The sequence below is a fragment of the Oratosquilla oratoria genome, chromosome 35, assembly GCF_046742065.1.
Source record: "Oratosquilla oratoria isolate Oo_2021 chromosome 35, ASM4674206v1, whole genome shotgun sequence".
Taxonomy (NCBI): Eukaryota; Metazoa; Arthropoda; class Malacostraca; order Stomatopoda; family Squillidae; genus Oratosquilla; species Oratosquilla oratoria.
In genome coordinates, this window is record NC_134811.1 from 41,815,250 (window position 1) to 41,833,158 (window position 17,909).

Sequence of the window (17,909 nt, forward strand, 5' to 3'; positions counted from 1 at the left end):
TCTATATTCCCTTGGCATAGTTTCACTATTTCTTGTTTGTTTTTAAGTTTACCATTCACATATCGATAGAATAGTTTGGGTTGCTCTTTGCATTTATCTGTAATATCATTTTCATGGTTTCTTTTCTCCCCTCTTCTCACTTTGACATACTCATTTGTATAGTTTATATAAAAATGCCATTTTTTAGTTTTTTCTATATTTTCTTCACCTTTTCCAAAATCTGTCCCTTCTGTCTTTTGCTTCACTGCATCTTTTATTGAACCAACATTTAATGTACACTCTCTCTCGCTTCTGTCTTGGTACATGCCTGTTTACCCCTTCATTGTAATTTTCAATCAATATATTCCATTTCTCTTCCACTTTTGTCTCTTCCATGTAGAATTTTTCCCAGTGTGTATTCTGGAAGAATTTCTTTAATTTTGCAAAGTCCGTTTTGTTATACATCAATCTTCCTTTCCTATGCTCCTCATTTCTCTCCATGTCTATTTCTTCCTTTAGTTCAGTTTCAATGAGGATATGGTCACTCTTTCCAATTGGTGTCACGTAATGGATTCTATCCACAATTTCAGGTTGTGTTGTAAATATTAAATCTAGTTTCGACGGCTCTTCATTGTTTCTGTACCTGGTGTTTTCACTGACCCATTGGATCATTGTGTATTCCATGGTCATGTCCAGCAGTACATTACCCCACAAGTCGTCTCCTCCTCGCACTGTCATTTTTTCCCAACAAATTTCTTTGCAATTGAAGTCCCCCATAATTACCAGATTACCCCTGCCCATTAGTATCTCATTTAATGGTTTCCTTGTATCTTCTAGCATTTTTGTATGTTCGTTCTCCTTCCAAGCGTTCATTTTTGGGGGCACATAGGTCAACACAAACTTTCTACTTATTATATTCTTGTCTTCGACTTTTATCATGATCAGTTCAACATTACCTTTGCCCTCCTCAATTTTTTTCACGTTCAAGTCTTTCTTGACCAAGAATATGATTCCACCTCCCTGTTTCTTTTCCCTGTTTTTTATCCAGTAATTATATAGTCCTTGTCCAGTATCGATGAATGGTATTTCACCTCTTAGTTTAGTCTCCTGTACAATTTCCATTATGTCTGGCTTTTCTTCTAGCAGGTAATCATTGAGTTTGTTCAGTCCTGAAATCAATCCTTCGATGTTAGTATAGGCTACTTTAAATTTTCTTCTTTCTCCATTTTTTTTTTTTTTTTTTTTTTTGTCTTTGGTTCGTTCGTTCTGATGTACCATTTCCTCAGTCTCATGTCGATTACTCTCCAATGGAATTCCTTGCTTTCTGTCTCCGTTCTCTTCGAGTTTTTTTTTTTCTTTGCTTCTTCTCTAAGTGACTTTTCTTTTCCTAATTCTTCAGTATTCATTTCTCTTTTTATCCATATCTTATTGTATTCTTTACTTTTTGCCAAGTTACCTACTTTTTCAAATATATCTTCTACTACCATCTGTGACCTTAATTTTATCTTTAGAGGTCGATCTCTATCCTTAGAACAGCGACCGATCCTATATGTCTCGTCCAGGTCTTTGCCTGGTTCTTGGTTTCCCCCCTGAATTTCATTAAGGAATTTTACAGCTGTCTCTTTTTCTTCCTTTTCTCTCATGTACCTCGCCAATCCCTGTTTTTCTTTTAGTCCATATACCACAATACATTTTTCCTATCTACTGTATCTCTCACCAAATTAGCTTTTTCATTAATTACTTGGATAATTGTGTTTTTTGCATTTTCTTGGATTTGTTGTTGGATTATTTCTTTGAAAGCAATTTCCTCATTTTCAATGTTTTCCTTCCACTTAATATTTTGGATGTTTTCCTCACCTAAGTTCACTTCGATTTTTTCCTTCATTTCTTGTAATTTATTGTTCACCCCCCCCTCTTTTTTAAATTAAGTTTTCACTATTGGTATTATCAATAATTCTCTTCTTCTCGTTATCACTCTTCAGCTCATTTATATACCTTTTCATTTCTTTAATCTTGTTTGTAGGATCCAAGTTGGTTCTTCTTAGGTCAGAAATTTTGTGATTCGCTTGCGTTAAGGTGTCCATTAGGCCAATAATAATAATGTTGTTGTTGTTGTTGTTGCTGTTGTTGTTGTTGTTGTTGTTGTTGTTGTTGTTGTTGTTGTTGTTGTTGTTGTTGTTGTTTATCATCGCCGTCTGTTGTAGTCGTCGGTCGTGAGGTACAGAGGTAAAGGAGGAAGTAATAATGTTACGCACCACGCTTGTCTTCTTTATTCTCTTAGTTCAATCTGGCTCTATATGTGATATGGTATGGTGTGGTGTGGTGGTGGTGGTGATGGTGATGTGATGTGGTGATGTGGTGGTGGTGTCGGTGATGTGGTGGTTTCTGTAAATCAATTCAACATTGTAATTTACATTCATAATCAAGCTATCAAAATAGCACTATATTCAACCATGACAAACCTCTATAATTCAATAATTAATACATGACAAACTGTATGCTTCATACCATTATTTTCTTTCTTCTTCCGCCCCTTCAATATTCATCACTCTATACCTCCGTGATCCGTTCCGATTCTATTAAATCACGGATGTCACTAATTAACATAATGTCCACACTAACTTTTGGTTATATTACCAAATATTTCATAAGTCAAATAACACAGATAATAATTCACTCTGCTAATGCTTACCAATTATGCTTCCTATCACACACCCGAAGGTGTTGTCACTTTGACAACTAGACACAGAAAGAACAATACTTGTACGTTCCTCACGAAGAGGATGGGGCACTACTTTTTAGCGGAGGAATACCAAATTGAAAGGATCCACATTAAATATATATAAGTCACGTTCTACTCAACATTCTCCCTTTCATATGACTTCTTTAATTCTATTTCAATTTATAACATAGTTAATTATTCACTACAATACATCAACTTCGACAAAGACAATTTACATATATTGTACATACATAGTAACCGCATGCATACACACGTGATTATGATTGCCATTAGACTCTAGCCTCCTTTACATGTCATAGATATTTTCTCATATCCACCCAGACATAGTACTCTGTACTATACATACATCAACTATCGTAAACCATGATTTGTAATTAATTTTAGTACATACCATTGTCAGTACACTTGAATATCATACAATTGGTGCTTAACACAGATCTAGCACCAGCCATGATTAGTAATTAACCTCGATACATATTATACTTTATCTGTAGAACATCATACATCAAATATTCTTATACATAGTGCAATCGGCACTCACACCCTCCCCTTTGTGATCATCCAAGATCACAACATCAATGACGGGAGGTCATTTTTACACTGAGTCACCTTCTAATAATAGTATTAATTTAGAAATAGGTCGCTTATAAAGTTTCTTACCACGTATTATTTCTACTTGTCTAATCAGTCCATCTGTGCTTTTTATCACTTTCACAACTCTTGCCAATAACCAATGACTGCGTGGTGTGTTATTTTCTACCATTAAGACAATATCTCCTTCTTTGAGATTTCTATTAACTTTCAACCATTTCTGACGTTCTTGCAAACAAGGCAAATACTCCTTTTGCCATCTGCGCCAAAACTCTTTGGCTAAATGCTGTATCTGTTACCACTTCCTTCTGCTCTCACAGATCATTTCTCCACCATCGAGTGTCACTACATAATTATCCAAATTAAGTAAAGAATTAGGAGTGATGGGACACAAATCGTTCACATCATTTGATACCACAGTCAGAGGTCGACTGTTGATTATACTCTCAACTTCACAAAAAAATGTACTCAAACTATCATCAGACAAGGTTTGTGAACCTATCACAACTTCTAACACTCGTCTGACTAATCCTATCATTCTTTCAAAAACACCACCATAATGAGAACCTCCAGGAGGAGTGAATACCCAGTCCACACCTCTCTTTGTTAATTCATTACCAATATGACGCATGATAAGATTGTCCTTCAATACCTTATTTGCTCCAATAAAATTTGTGCCGTGGTCACTAATCAATTTACTAACTGTACCCCTTCTGGACATAAACCTGGTAAATGCATTTATCATGCTTTCTGCCGTCAAATCATGTAAAATCTCTAGATGTATGGCTCTAATGGATAGACAAGTAAATAATATTGCATATCTCTTGACTCGAGATCGTGCTCTCTTCACAAAAAATGGCCCAAAGCAATCTACTCCAGTTACAAAAAATGGTTTCTGATTTACATTTGCTCTATCTACTGGCAAGGCTGCCATCTCCTGAGTGATCGTTGAACTCTTGAAGCGTCTACAGCTAACACATTTAGATAATACTTTTCTTACAGCTGAATTACCCTTAATAACCCAGTATTTCTGTCTCAATTGATTTAATACTGCTTGCCTTCCCATGTGTCCTACTTTCATATGATAATGTTGAATGATTAAACTGGTCACATGATGTTCATGGGGAAGAATAACTGGATGTTTCATATCCAAGGGCAATTCTAGGTTAATTAATCTGCCTCCTACCCTGAGTATACCATTCAGTAACATAGGTTTAAGTTTCCTTATAGAGCTGGAAAGATTAATAGGATCATTTTTGGATAAACAAACAATCTCCTTAGCAAAATAGCAGTTTAGTACAAATTTCATTACTCTTTCTTTAGCAACTTCCATTAATTGAACATTGAGTTCGATAATTGACACGCCTTCTCTTTGCAAATGTCTGACAAATAATATAAGATAACTACATGCTCTTAGCAACTTGAACTATAAAGAATAGTGACAAACTAGTCGTGACATTACATCAACTGTGTGACCTTGTATTGGTTTAACTTCAACTTTCATAACCCTCTTAATTTCAATATTCGAAAAATCTTCCTTATTTATCTGCTGTTGAACTGGCCAGATCTCTTCATTTTGGGACAAGAAAGCAGGTCCTTCAGACCATCTACTGGTCTGTCTCATTCTAGTGACATCGTCAGCAGGATTATCCCTGCTGGAGACATACATCCAACATACATCCTCAGAGTTCTCTCGAATCTGAGACACTCGATTAGCTACAAAGGTTTTAAATCTTAAGTGATCATTATGCAAATATTTTAATACTGTAGTTGAATCTGTCCAAATATAAATCTGAGTTAACTTTAAAGGTAGTTCTCTCACTATCACACACTTCAATTTAATGGCTAGCGTGGCTGCCACCAATTCAAGTCTTGGAATTGTAATTGATTTTAAATGTGCTACTTTAGCTTTTCCCAACATGAAGCTACACTGGATTGTACCATCAATATGTTTGTATCTTAAATATACCACTGAACCATATGCTATTTCACTAGAGTCACAAAATATGTGACACTCAATTGCCTCTACCTTTGACGTTATACCTTTCTTAGTACAACGATCAATACTATACAACTTGAGCTTATTTACTCTTGACATCCAAACATTTATTAATCCTTGATCTATTTCACTCAAAGTACAATCCCATCCAATGCCGTTTCTGAATAATTCTTGTAATAATACCCTTCCTTCAAGAACAACTGGTGCTACCATGCCCAGTGGGTCGTAAATTTTACCAATTACTGCTAGCAATTCTCTTTTTGTTCTAGGTATTTCATCAATGTTGATTGATATGCTCATCTCATCCTTGCCAAGAGACCAATTCAATCCTAATGTCTTTTGTACCACTTCTTCATCCTCAATGAACTTCTCAATATCATCACTACACTTATCTTTGAGTATATTCTTCAAAACTTCACGGGAATTACTATTGAACTTTGTCAAATTAAATCCACCTTTACTACAAAGATCAATCACATTATTACAATTGTCAATCAACTCATTTATGTCATCGGATGACACCAACATATCATCAACATAGAAGTTATTAAGAACTATTTCACTTACTGATTTATGAAACTGACTCCCGTGATCTTGCACAACTCGTTTTAAAGCATAATTTGCAATACTAGGGGAGCAACTAGCACCAAATGGATGAGAAGTCATCCTCAGTTTAACTATATCACTTCCTATGTGTCCATCCTTCCACCATAAGAAACGCAAGTAATCTCTATCATCTTTAGGCACTTTAACTTGATAATACATAGTTTCTATATCCGCAGTACATGCATATAGTCCTAATCTAAATCTCAAAAGGACACCTAACAAAAGATTGTTGATGTCAGGTCCTTGTCTCAACAAATCATTTAACGATAAGTCATTTACACGTGCTGCACAATCAAATACTACACGTACTTTATCCCTTTTTGTAGGATGTTGCACTCCAAAATGTGGAACATACCAAGCTTGTTGATTACTCACTTCATACTTAGGTACTTCTTCAGCGTACCCTTTCTCTAGTAAATTAGTCATAAATTGCTTATACTGCTGATGATATTCATGATCCTTAAACTTACGCTTCAATTGTTGAAGTCTTTTGACTGCCATAGGTTCACTGTTAGGAACTATCCTAGGTTTCTCTGTCATTGGTAAAGGGATCTCATACTTTCCATTATTCATTTGCCTACACCCAGACTCGACAAATTGTAACCATCTTCTATCCTCTATACTAGGTTCTACTGAATTCAGTGATGAATCTACAAACTCTCTATTATAAGATTCAATCAATTTCCTTTCTAAATAATTACCATCAACCTTTATCTTATTCACAGGAATTTCATGATTATTGTCTATTATTCTTCCACACAATATCCACCCTAAACGTGTTCTCACAGCATACGGATCTCCTGGTTTCTCTGCATGTACAACTTCCCAAGGTTCAGACGCCTCTGGGACATTAATACCTATCATGATTTCTATCTCTCCTTGGCTGTGATCAAATTCTAACTTCATCAAATGTTTCCACCTTTCTATATCATTCTTTCTGATATTATGACTGTGATTGAGAGGAAGTTTATTCACTGCAAATACAGGTGGTAATCTAATTTGGTTATTTCCTTCTATATCGGCTACTGACATCCCTTCAACATTTAGACAAGATATTCCTCTTGTACCTACAATTGTACTTACTTGTAGTGTAGTTGACTGATAATTCATGTCTGTCATTCCAAGCTTCTGCAATAAATTCTTAGTGCAAAATGTGACTGAGCTACCATTGTCAAGGTAACATCTGGTAGTAACAACTTTACCATTTAACTCTACTTGAACTGGGATAGCAGTAGTGTCTCCTACTGAATCTTTCAATTGACTGGATAATACTTGAATTCTAGAATCATCAACCTCATTAGTGACCGCTGGATTTGCCGTTACTTCTTTACTTCCTTCAACCTTGAAATTCTTATTCATCCTATGCATGATTGTAAGATGTGAACCACCGCATTGTTCACAAGTACGAATTACTCTACATTGAAACGCTTTATGTCCTTTCCTTAAACACTTAAAGCAAAGTTCTAAATTGTAAGCTCTATTCAACTTCTCTTCATAACTTAACCATCTTAATTCTGGACATACATCAATGACATGTTCTTCCTGACATAACCAACAAGAAACTCTTGCTTTCTGTGTCACATTGACATGGACTCTTCCATCATAAGGTTCTATACCTTTCTTATAATTCGTCTTTCTATTTGAACTCCATGTGTTCGCTTCTACTTTCTTATCTCTAAATGCTCCCTTACTACTTCTCCCAAATGTTGGGTTACTCAATATTCTTACTTCTTTCTCTAGAAATCTGACTAAGTCTTTAATGTCCACTAGCTTCCCACTCTCAGCTACCTCGTCGACTAGTCTCCTCCATCTATCCTGTAAGTGTCTAGGTAATTTCTCAACCAACTGACGCAACGTCCTAAGATTTTGTAATTCTGAAATTCCATAATTAATACCCGATATAGCACTTATACATGAATTCAATTCAACGATGAAGTCTAATGCCTCAACATTCTCTTCTTTAATTTCAGGCCAAGCTAGAACCTTATCTATGTGCATTAAAGCTATCCTTTCTTTATTACCGTATCTTTTGTTTAATTCACTTCTAGCTCTTTGATAACCCTCGTTTGTATCTAAATTTAAACACATTCTAACTATGTTGTGTGGTTTACCTTCAGTATATTGTTTTAGATATTGTAAATTTTCACTATCTGACACATGCTTGCTATCAATCAACATATCGAAATCTCTAATAAATTCAAAATATTTATCTAACTGACCATTGAATTTATGAATCACATGGACAGGCATCATGTTCTTTGTCATTAAAGTCGCAACCATGTCTCTATTTGTCTGTTGACTATCACTATTATTCTGATGTGTACTTCTGCAGTCACGAGGATCATTCTCTACATTACTATATACGTTATTGTCAAATTTACTCAAACTATCAAATTCTGCTATAGCCGATTCTAATTCTGTTTCCAACTCAAGCCTATCCTGTTCTAATTTTAATCTATGCATTTCCATTTCCAACTCTTGTTTCCTTTTCAACTTCTGTAATTTGATATCTAAGCTCGCCCTCTTAGCTATCACCTTACCTAATTGATTACCTATGTCACTATCCCCTACTTGAGACACACTATCTATTGGTTTCACTGTACCATCTGTTCCTTCTTCTACATGTGTTCTATTGAAAGCTAATAACTCCAGAATGACTTCGTCTGTTTCTAATTCCTCAGCTGTAATAAACTCCTGTATCCTATTCATAAGTTCTGCCTTATTGCCAGAACAAGTTTGATTCTTTGCCTTTAGATATGATTTTAGTTGATACACTGTAGCTTTATCCATTTTGTTCAATATAGAATATTCAAGGCTCACTCACACTAAATACAAATAAATGCAACTAGAAACTATACCTCATTTAAATTCCAAGTTCACTCATAATTACCTGTTATTCATCAATTTGTGTAACAATGTTAACTAACATGATGTCTACACTGGATCCCAACAATCTGTACACCTTATTATAGATAATATGTAGTAGAATAAACTAGAAAACTATGTTCAAAGACTACCTTGTGTTCTTCTCGTGATCAAAGCACTTAAACATTATAGTATTCACCACCAATTTACATATCAATATCAAATACACCAAGGAATCTCATACTTCATTCTAAAATGATTACATAATCTCCTATTACTACACTTTCTTGATCCATCCTCAACATTAACCCACACAAATTATATATATATATTAATTCAAATTACACTTTCATACTACCCTCATGATTCATTGTTCAATCACAGCATTCTTAAATGTTCAACACTGACTTCCTTTGCTTGGCTCCTGAGTCTAGCGATTTATTCCATTCATATACTCACAGTCATTTTATCATTTGTTCGTTGATACTTCTTATGGATCACTGTGGCTCTGGTGACCATGCCGGCCGCATGCAGTCAACTTCTGGATCTTGATGGCGGTATTCCTCCTTCCCTGTACCTCAACATGAATTACAGAAACAGCATAAACTGTTTCCGGAAAATAATGAAACTATCATCGCCGTCTGTTGTAGTCGTCGGTCGTGAGGTACAGAGGTAAAGGAGGAAGTAATAATGTTACGCACCACGCTTGTCTTCTTTATTCTCTTAGTTCAATCTGGCTCTATATGTGATATGGTATGGTGTGGTGTGGTGGTGGTGGTGATGGTGATGTGATGTGGTGATGTGGTGGTGGTGTCGGTGATGTGGTGGTTTCTGTAAATCAATTCAACATTGTAATTTACATTCATAATCAAGCTATCAAAATAGCACTATATTCAACCATGACAAACCTCTATAATTCAATAATTAATACATGACAAACTGTATGCTTCATACCATTATTTTCTTTCTTCTTCCGCCCCTTCAATATTCATCACTCTATACCTCCGTGATCCGTTCCGATTCTATTAAATCACGGATGTCACTAATTAACATAATGTCCACACTAACTTTTGGTTATATTACCAAATATTTCATAAGTCAAATAACACAGATAATAATTCACTCTGCTAATGCTTACCAATTATGCTTCCTATCACACACCCGAAGGTGTTGTCACTTTGACAACTAGACACAGAAAGAACAATACTTGTACGTTCCTCACGAAGAGGATGGGGCACTACTTTTTAGCGGAGGAATACCAAATTGAAAGGATCCACATTAAATATATATAAGTCACGTTCTACTCAACATTCTCCCTTTCATATGACTTCTTTAATTCTATTTCAATTTATAACATAGTTAATTATTCACTACAATACATCAACTTCGACAAAGACAATTTACATATATTGTACATACATAGTAACCGCATGCGTACACACGTGATTATGATTGCCATTAGACTCTAGCCTCCTTTACATGTCATAGATATTTTCTCATATCCACCCAGACATAGTACTCTGTACTATACATACATCAAATATCGTAAACCATGATTTGTAATTAATTTTAGTACATACCATTGTCAGTACACTTGAATATCATACAATTGGTGCTTAACACAGATCTAGCACCAGCCATGATTAGTAATTAACCTCGATACATATTATACTTTATCTGTAGAACATCATACATCAAATATTCTTATACATAGTGCAATCGGCACTCACATTATTATTATTATTATTATTATTATTATTATTATTATTATTATTATTATTATTATTATTATTATTATTATTATTATTATTATTATTATTATTATTATTATTATTATTATTATTATTATTATTATTATTATTTATTATTATCATCATCATCATCATCATCATCATCATCATCATCATCATCATCATCATCATCATCATCATCATCATCATCATCATCATCATCATCATCATCATCATCATCATCATCATCATCATCATCATCATCATCATCATCATCATCATCATCATCATCATCATTATTGTTATCATTATTATTATCATTATTATTAATATTATTATTAATATTATTACTATTATTATTATTATTATTATTTATTATTATCATTATCATTATTATTATTATTATTATTATTATTATTATTATTATTATTATTATTATTATTTTTATTTTTATTTTTATTATTATTATTATTATTATTATTATTATTATTATTATTATATTATTATTATTAATATTATTATTATTATTGTTATTATTATTGTTATTATTATTATTATTATTATTATTATTATTATTATTATTATTATTATTATTATTATTATTATTATCATCATCATCATCATCATCATCATCATCATCATCATCATCATCATCATCATCATCATCATCATCATCATCATCATCATCATCATCATCATCATCATCATCATCATCATCATCATCATCATCATCATCATCATCATCATCATTATTATTATTATTATTATTATTATTATTATTATTATTATTATTATTATTATTATTATTATTATTATTATTATTATTATTATTATTATCATTATTATTATTATTATTATTATTATTATTATTATTATTATTATTATTATTATTATTATTATTATCATTATTATTATTATTATTATTATTACTATTATTATTATTTCAGTTGTTAATATTGTTCTTATCATCATTATGATTGTTATCATTTTTGTTGTTGATATTATTGTTTTAACTCTTTACTGTAGTTCATGTATGGTCTCATAAATCACTTATGTTAATTCTAAAGTACCATTGTCAGAGTTGTCGTGTTTGTGGCAGTTTCCATATAGTTTCTTTTGTTTCAAGTATGGTAATTGCTATTAACTCTGCATCACTATATCTATAACCATGTTGAATTATGTATTTTATCCATGCTTTCAAAGTTGTGTAAAATCATAGAAAACCTACAGCATTAGAAAATGACTCGTGAGAGTAGAAACATTGTACTTTTATAGTTACACAGTTCTCCAAAATAGATTTTAGAATATTACACAAGCTCGTCATCTTGTTGTTCATTCACATGAGATTCTCTCTACATGCACAGGATCCTTTCGTGCTAACCATTTAATTTTAAAGACTGCCTTTCGACCTCATAGTAATTTACAGACCCCTTTTGACCCCCTAGCAATCTACTGACCCCCTATCTATCCCTTGGCTATTTGTCGACCCCTTGGATGGTCTCAACGACCACTGGGGGTCAATATCGACCACTTTGGGAACCCCTGGTCTAGGGAATAAACAGTACACCACAAGATGTTAAAAAAAAAAAAAAACCGACTAGTTTTGGCGAGATCTTCCTTCATAAATAAATTAGCACTAGACTGTTTTCTTTAAAGACTGGTAGCTACAACAACACAACTATACACCATAACTTATTAGTGGCCATAAACATGAATTTTATGCTAAATGTTACTGTCCCTAACTAATACATCTTATGCTAAATATCACTTTCCCTAACTAGTACATTCTAAGCTATATATACATTTCCCTAATGCATCCTATGCTAAACATCAACACTTTCCTTAACTAGTACATCTTAAGCTAAATATCACTTTCCCTAAGTAATACGTCCTAAGCTAAATATCACACTTTAGAGATCCTAGAATAGTAATAATCACGGTTGATATAAATCAGGCAGGTATATGATAATGGGCAGCAATGCGAGACCTTGGAGACAGAAGGGGGAGGAGGTTAACCCGTGAGTCTGATTTGATTCAGAACTGGAGCGAGAGAGAGCGAAAGAGTCACGCTCGGCCCCTTATATAGGTCACAAAAAGGGGATGGAGCTTCGTAAGTTGGAACTTGAAGGATAAGAACAGTAGTGCGAGTGCCCAAGCCGACTCTAGAGATTTTGACCTATAATCCAACCGGTTGAAGCATTAAAGGGATTTTTATCCCTCGGGTCGTGATGACCCCCCCCCCTTTGTGAGAAGGTATCAGGAACGTTGTTATCGTCCCCGCTTATGTGGGTACATACGAAAGTTGAATGATTGGAGCACTAAGGCCCAGCGGAGAATACGTTGATTGCTGAGTCGGCGTATCTCGATGAATACCAAGGGGTTGTGGTCAGTGTAAACTAAGGTTTCAGCAACGGGAGCACTAAGATAGCACTCAAAACAGGAAACTATTGCCAGAGCTTCTTTTTCTACGGTGGAGTAGGCTCGTTGGTGAGGAGAAGCTTCTTGGAGAAGTAGCAGAGGGGATGCAGGGTTTTGTGGTCTGCTCCGGTTTGTAGTAAAGTAGCTCCGATTCTGTCTCTAGCTACATCCACCTGCAGTACAAAGGGACTGGAGAAATCAGGGGTTTGAAGCACTGGCTCGTTGATTAGAAACTGGTTGAGTGCTTCTAAGGATGTCTGGCATTTGGTAGTCCAGGCGAGCTACTCCTTTGGGCTGGTGAAAGCAGTAAGGGGGCAGCTGCATACAAATTTTCCTGCAGAAGTAGCGATAATATCCCGCCATTTCCAGGAACCTTTGAACAAATCTGCCGTTCTAGGGAACAGGAAATCTCAGGAGGGCCTCCCCATTCGTATGTTTGGGTCAACATTGTCCATTTCCCGAACGTGGATTTTGCCAAGTTGATAACGAACCCCTTCGTTGCTAAGTGATCAAGGAGGGTATCTAACTTGCTCAGGTGGTGAGACCAAGTATCTGCTAAATTAATGAGATCGTCGAAGTAGGCGTGGGTGTTTGGTAACCCAGATACGGTTAAGTTAATGGCCCTTTGAAAGGTAGCAGGGGTATTGCATAGACCAAAAGAGAGTACTTTTTAACAGTACAGTCCAAAAGGGGTCACAAATGAGGCTATTTTTTGTGCTTTTGGAGATACGGAAATTTGGTGATAGCCATTAAAGAGGTCTGTCTTAGATAGATGGCCTTTCCTACGTAATCTAATAATGTGTCGATGAAGGAAAACGGATAGCTGTCCTTCACCGTAGAGTCGCTGAGATGACGGTATTCCATGCAGAGCCACCACTCTCCATTCTCCTTCGGCACAAGCAGACAAGGAAAAGCACGTGGGGATGAACTGAAGACGGCTAGTTCCGTCTGTGGTAAATAGTTGACTTCTGTTAAAAGAAAAAAAAACTGCATTTTGTGAGGGAATAACTTGTATGGACTCCGGTGGATAGGAGGAATATTATACTTGAGCACGATGTCGTACTCGTCAATGGTACAGAGACCAGGGTGGTCTCTACATACCATACTGTATTTGGTTAGGAGACGCATGATGTCATCGAAGTGCAATCGAGGAAGGTTAGAGAGTAATGTCTTTGGATTTTCAAGTAAGGTGAAGTTAGGGGTTATTGTTTGTGGATATGGGAGGTTAAGGGTAGGATCAAGATGGGTAACATTCGTAATTAAAGATACTGGTCTCTGTAATTCATCATTAGATCCCTTCGGTGGTATATTTTCATTGAATTTACATGAACTAGTTTTGAGGACTTCCGCCTGTCTGGCGTAAATACAACGTAGCTTAATTTATTTAATCTGTATGAAACAGTATATGGACCGTTAAATTGATTTGAGAGGGAGCCCCTGCAATTGGCAGCCTAAGATTCTCAAAAGCTGTTTCGAACTAACTGCATTCGGTGTTTCAATTGATCTTGATATTAATTTGCAGTATGCTTGGGGTGGTTAGGGCTCTCATTGTACCACTGACTTTTTAAGACTTTAAGAGGTCCTCTCACTTATCGACCATATAAGAGTTCAAAGGAAGAATATCCTAGTGACTCTTTGAGTGGTTTCTCTAATGGCAAATAGCATGAGAGGTAATACCTCATCCCAATCAGATTTTTTGGTGTTACACAATTTACGTAACATTGCTTTAAGAGTGTGATGGAAACGCTTGAGGGCTGCTTGTGACTCAGGGTGATAAGCTGTTGAGAGTTTATTTTATCTCTAGTTCTTTTAGTACATTGGTAAAGAGTTCAGCTGTGAAACTTGTCCCTCTGTTAGATTGGATTTCTTTGGGCAAACCTACTCGAGTAAATATATATATATATATATATATATATATATATATGTGTGTGTGTGTGTGTGTGTGTGTGTGTGTGTGTGTGTGTGTGTGTGTGTGTGTGTGTGTGTGTGTGTGTGTGTGTGTGTGTGTGTGTGTGTGTGTGTGTATATATATATATATATATTAGAATATTAGCAGCGTTTATTGCATTCATCCTTTTGATAGGAAATATCATGAGTGGACACATTATAGTAGAATGTATTGATTTCCTCTTTTTTTTTCTTTTTTTTTTCAATTGCCCCCACTATGCCTATTATAAACTTATCAAAAGGGCTCACTGACACAGGGATAGGAGATAAAGGAGCTTTAGGGATCTTTTTATTAGGTTTGCTGGGGAGCTGATAAATGTGGCATGTTTGAACATATTCTTTAATGTTCTTTTACATACTTGACCAAAAAGAAAAGTTCTAAAAATTTGTTATAGGTCTTTCAAACTTCCCCATGACGGCCTGAACCATCATGAGCTCTTTCGATGATTTAGGATCCAGTTGACTGAGGTATGATGAATCTCTGCCCAAGCGTCGGATATTTAAATATAAAAGAGAATTTGTACATCCCATGAGAATACCTTGTTGGTAATAGAATCTAGAGAATTTGTCTATATCCTTAGAGTCTTCTTCTAATCTATGAAAATGTATTAGAGTCCGATTATTGTGCTTTAATGAGGCTAGAAGGTGGCATGATTTAGGGAGACAGATAAAAAACATCAGGTGCATTTTCGTTTAAGGCAGGGGTCGGGTAACTTTTTTGGGTGTTACCCCAATAGAATTTGTAGTAAAATGAATTTACCCCCACACTTGGAAGTACTCTGGTGGACAAACCAATTTACTTATAGAATTCATGGATAGTAATAAATAAACAAAAAATGTATATTGGAAAAAAATGTAATTGTTAATTTCATCTATCATAGGAAATAAAAGTCTGTCTTTTTGGCATGTAAATAGCACACAAGAAAAAAAACGTAGGAATCACATTTATAAACAGAAATAAAACAGTCTTTTTAGCATTACATGGCACACAAGCAAAACTATTGACCATCACGTATTTCAAAGTCATACAATAACAAAAGAAAATGTTATTGAATCCACTATTATGGGGAAAAATGTTTATCCTTTCTGGCATAAGAATGGCACACAAAGAAAAATAATGTTATTCTTTCTGGCATAAGAATGGCACACAAAGAAAAATAATGTTATTCTTTCTGGCAAAAGAATGGCACACAAAGAAAAATAATGTTATTCTTTCTTGCATAAGAATGGCACACAAAGAAAAATAATGTTATTCTTTCTGGCATAAGAATGGCACACAAATAAAAAAATTATTCTTTCTTGCATAAGAATGGCACACAAAGAAAAATAATGTTATTCTTTCTGGCATAAGAATGGCACACAAAGAAAAATAATGTTATTCTTTCTGGCATAAGAATGGCACACAAAGAAAAATAATGAAGAAAATATTGAAAACTTTAATATTTTAACATCAGATTGAAATCTTTAATATTTTCATATCAGCTACCTCAGGCTTTGGAAAAATGATACTGTTTCATCTTGGATACAACAAACTCGATATCAGGGATTTTTTATGTTACTGCTACTAGGATGCTGTCTTCAGGATTCAACCGGTTTCTGTATTTTGTTTTTAGATTTACAAGGGTAGAAAAACCTTGTTCGCAAACGTAGGTTGTTGCGAAAGGTAGTAGCATTTTAGTTGCTTCCATATGTGCAGTTTTATAAGCCTTTGCAGTTTTTGACATCCAAAAACTTGAGAGATCATCCTTGCTCTCAAATTCCATTTTTGTTTCATTGTTGGAACGAAGTTCAATAAGCTCTTCTGCCAATCCTTCAGGCTGTTCAGGCAAATCAGCCAGCTCACTTTTGAAGGGATTTACAACCCAGCTGACAGTATGTGAATCAAGTTCTGGAAAATAGTCACAGAACCTATTTCTAAGTTTGGTCAGGTGCCTTGTGACTGACTCCTTTATGTCACTAAGACTGCAGTCTTGGCATTCTTCCAAAAACTCTCCCAGTTTTGGAAAGGCAGCAGTCTTATTGACATTTACTTTCTGGTTCCAATACTGAAGCTTTGATACAAATGCTGAATTTTTTTCCCTTGCTAACAGGAGATTGACTTTCTTTCCTTGCAATTCCTTGTTCAGTTCATTTACATGCCCAAAAATGTCAGCTAAATATGCAAGAAGAGCTAGCCAGGTTGTTTTTCTGAACTTTTCTGCAAGTGTGTGTTTTTTATCAGTCAGAAACATTTCGAGTTCTGTTTTAAGAGCCCACACTCTATTCAAGACATTTCCACGTGAAAGCCACCTCACTTCCGTATGGAAAAGAACGGTTGAATATTCAGCCTCTCCATCCTCACATAAATCACGAAACATCCTCGTGTTTAGTGCATGCCCTTTTACAACATTGACAATCTTAACCACATCATTTAACACAGCTTCCACTTCTGGTTCCAAATTCTTCACAACTAATGCCTGGCGATGTATCATACAATGGATGGCTAGAATATCTGGATTCTGTTGTTTGGCCAAAGCCACAAAACCATTGACGTGACCAAGCATGGCAGGAGCTCCATCAACTGATACTGCAATACAATCTTCCCACTTCAAATCAACTCAAGAGAAGAACACAACAACATTTCTTCTTCGAATTCATCAGAGCCCCTATATCGAATGTATATCATCAATTGTGAATTGCTACTTACATCTGTAGTCTCATCAAGTTGAATGGCAAACTCTTTACTTTTTTTTTTACTGAAGAAATCACTTGTTCTCTCACATTTTCTGCCAAGATGGAAATTCTTTCTTTAATAACTCTAGCAGACAAAGGTACTATATTAATTTTCTTAGCTACTTTCTGCCCACACATTCTTTCTGCCATTTTTACAGCCGCAGGCTTGATTAAGTCTTCACCAATAGTATGTGGTTTCTTGTTTCGAGCAACCAACCATGCCACTTCAAAACTAGCTATTGCAGCTGAACGTTGGTCAAACGTTGCACTCTTGTTACTTTCCAGTCTCTGTCTTTTGACTGTTTTTTCCAGATTCTCA

The 17,909-nt window shown here is 35.0% G+C and overlaps 1 protein-coding gene across 1 annotated transcript; it reads right to left on the reverse strand.

Annotated features, from left to right (window-relative positions):
* Positions 1-3,608: 3,608 nt before the first annotated feature.
* Positions 3,609-8,708, reverse strand: LOC143018755 (uncharacterized). The gene is made up of 3 exons (XM_076174336.1): positions 6,712-8,708; positions 4,771-6,579; positions 3,609-4,545 (listed from the first exon to the last, which is right to left on the reverse strand). Exons 1-3 carry the CDS (start codon positions 8,706-8,708, stop codon positions 3,609-3,611), a joined length of 4,743 nt encoding a protein of 1,580 aa, XP_076030451.1.
* Between the last annotated feature and the right edge of the window lie 9,201 nt (positions 8,709-17,909).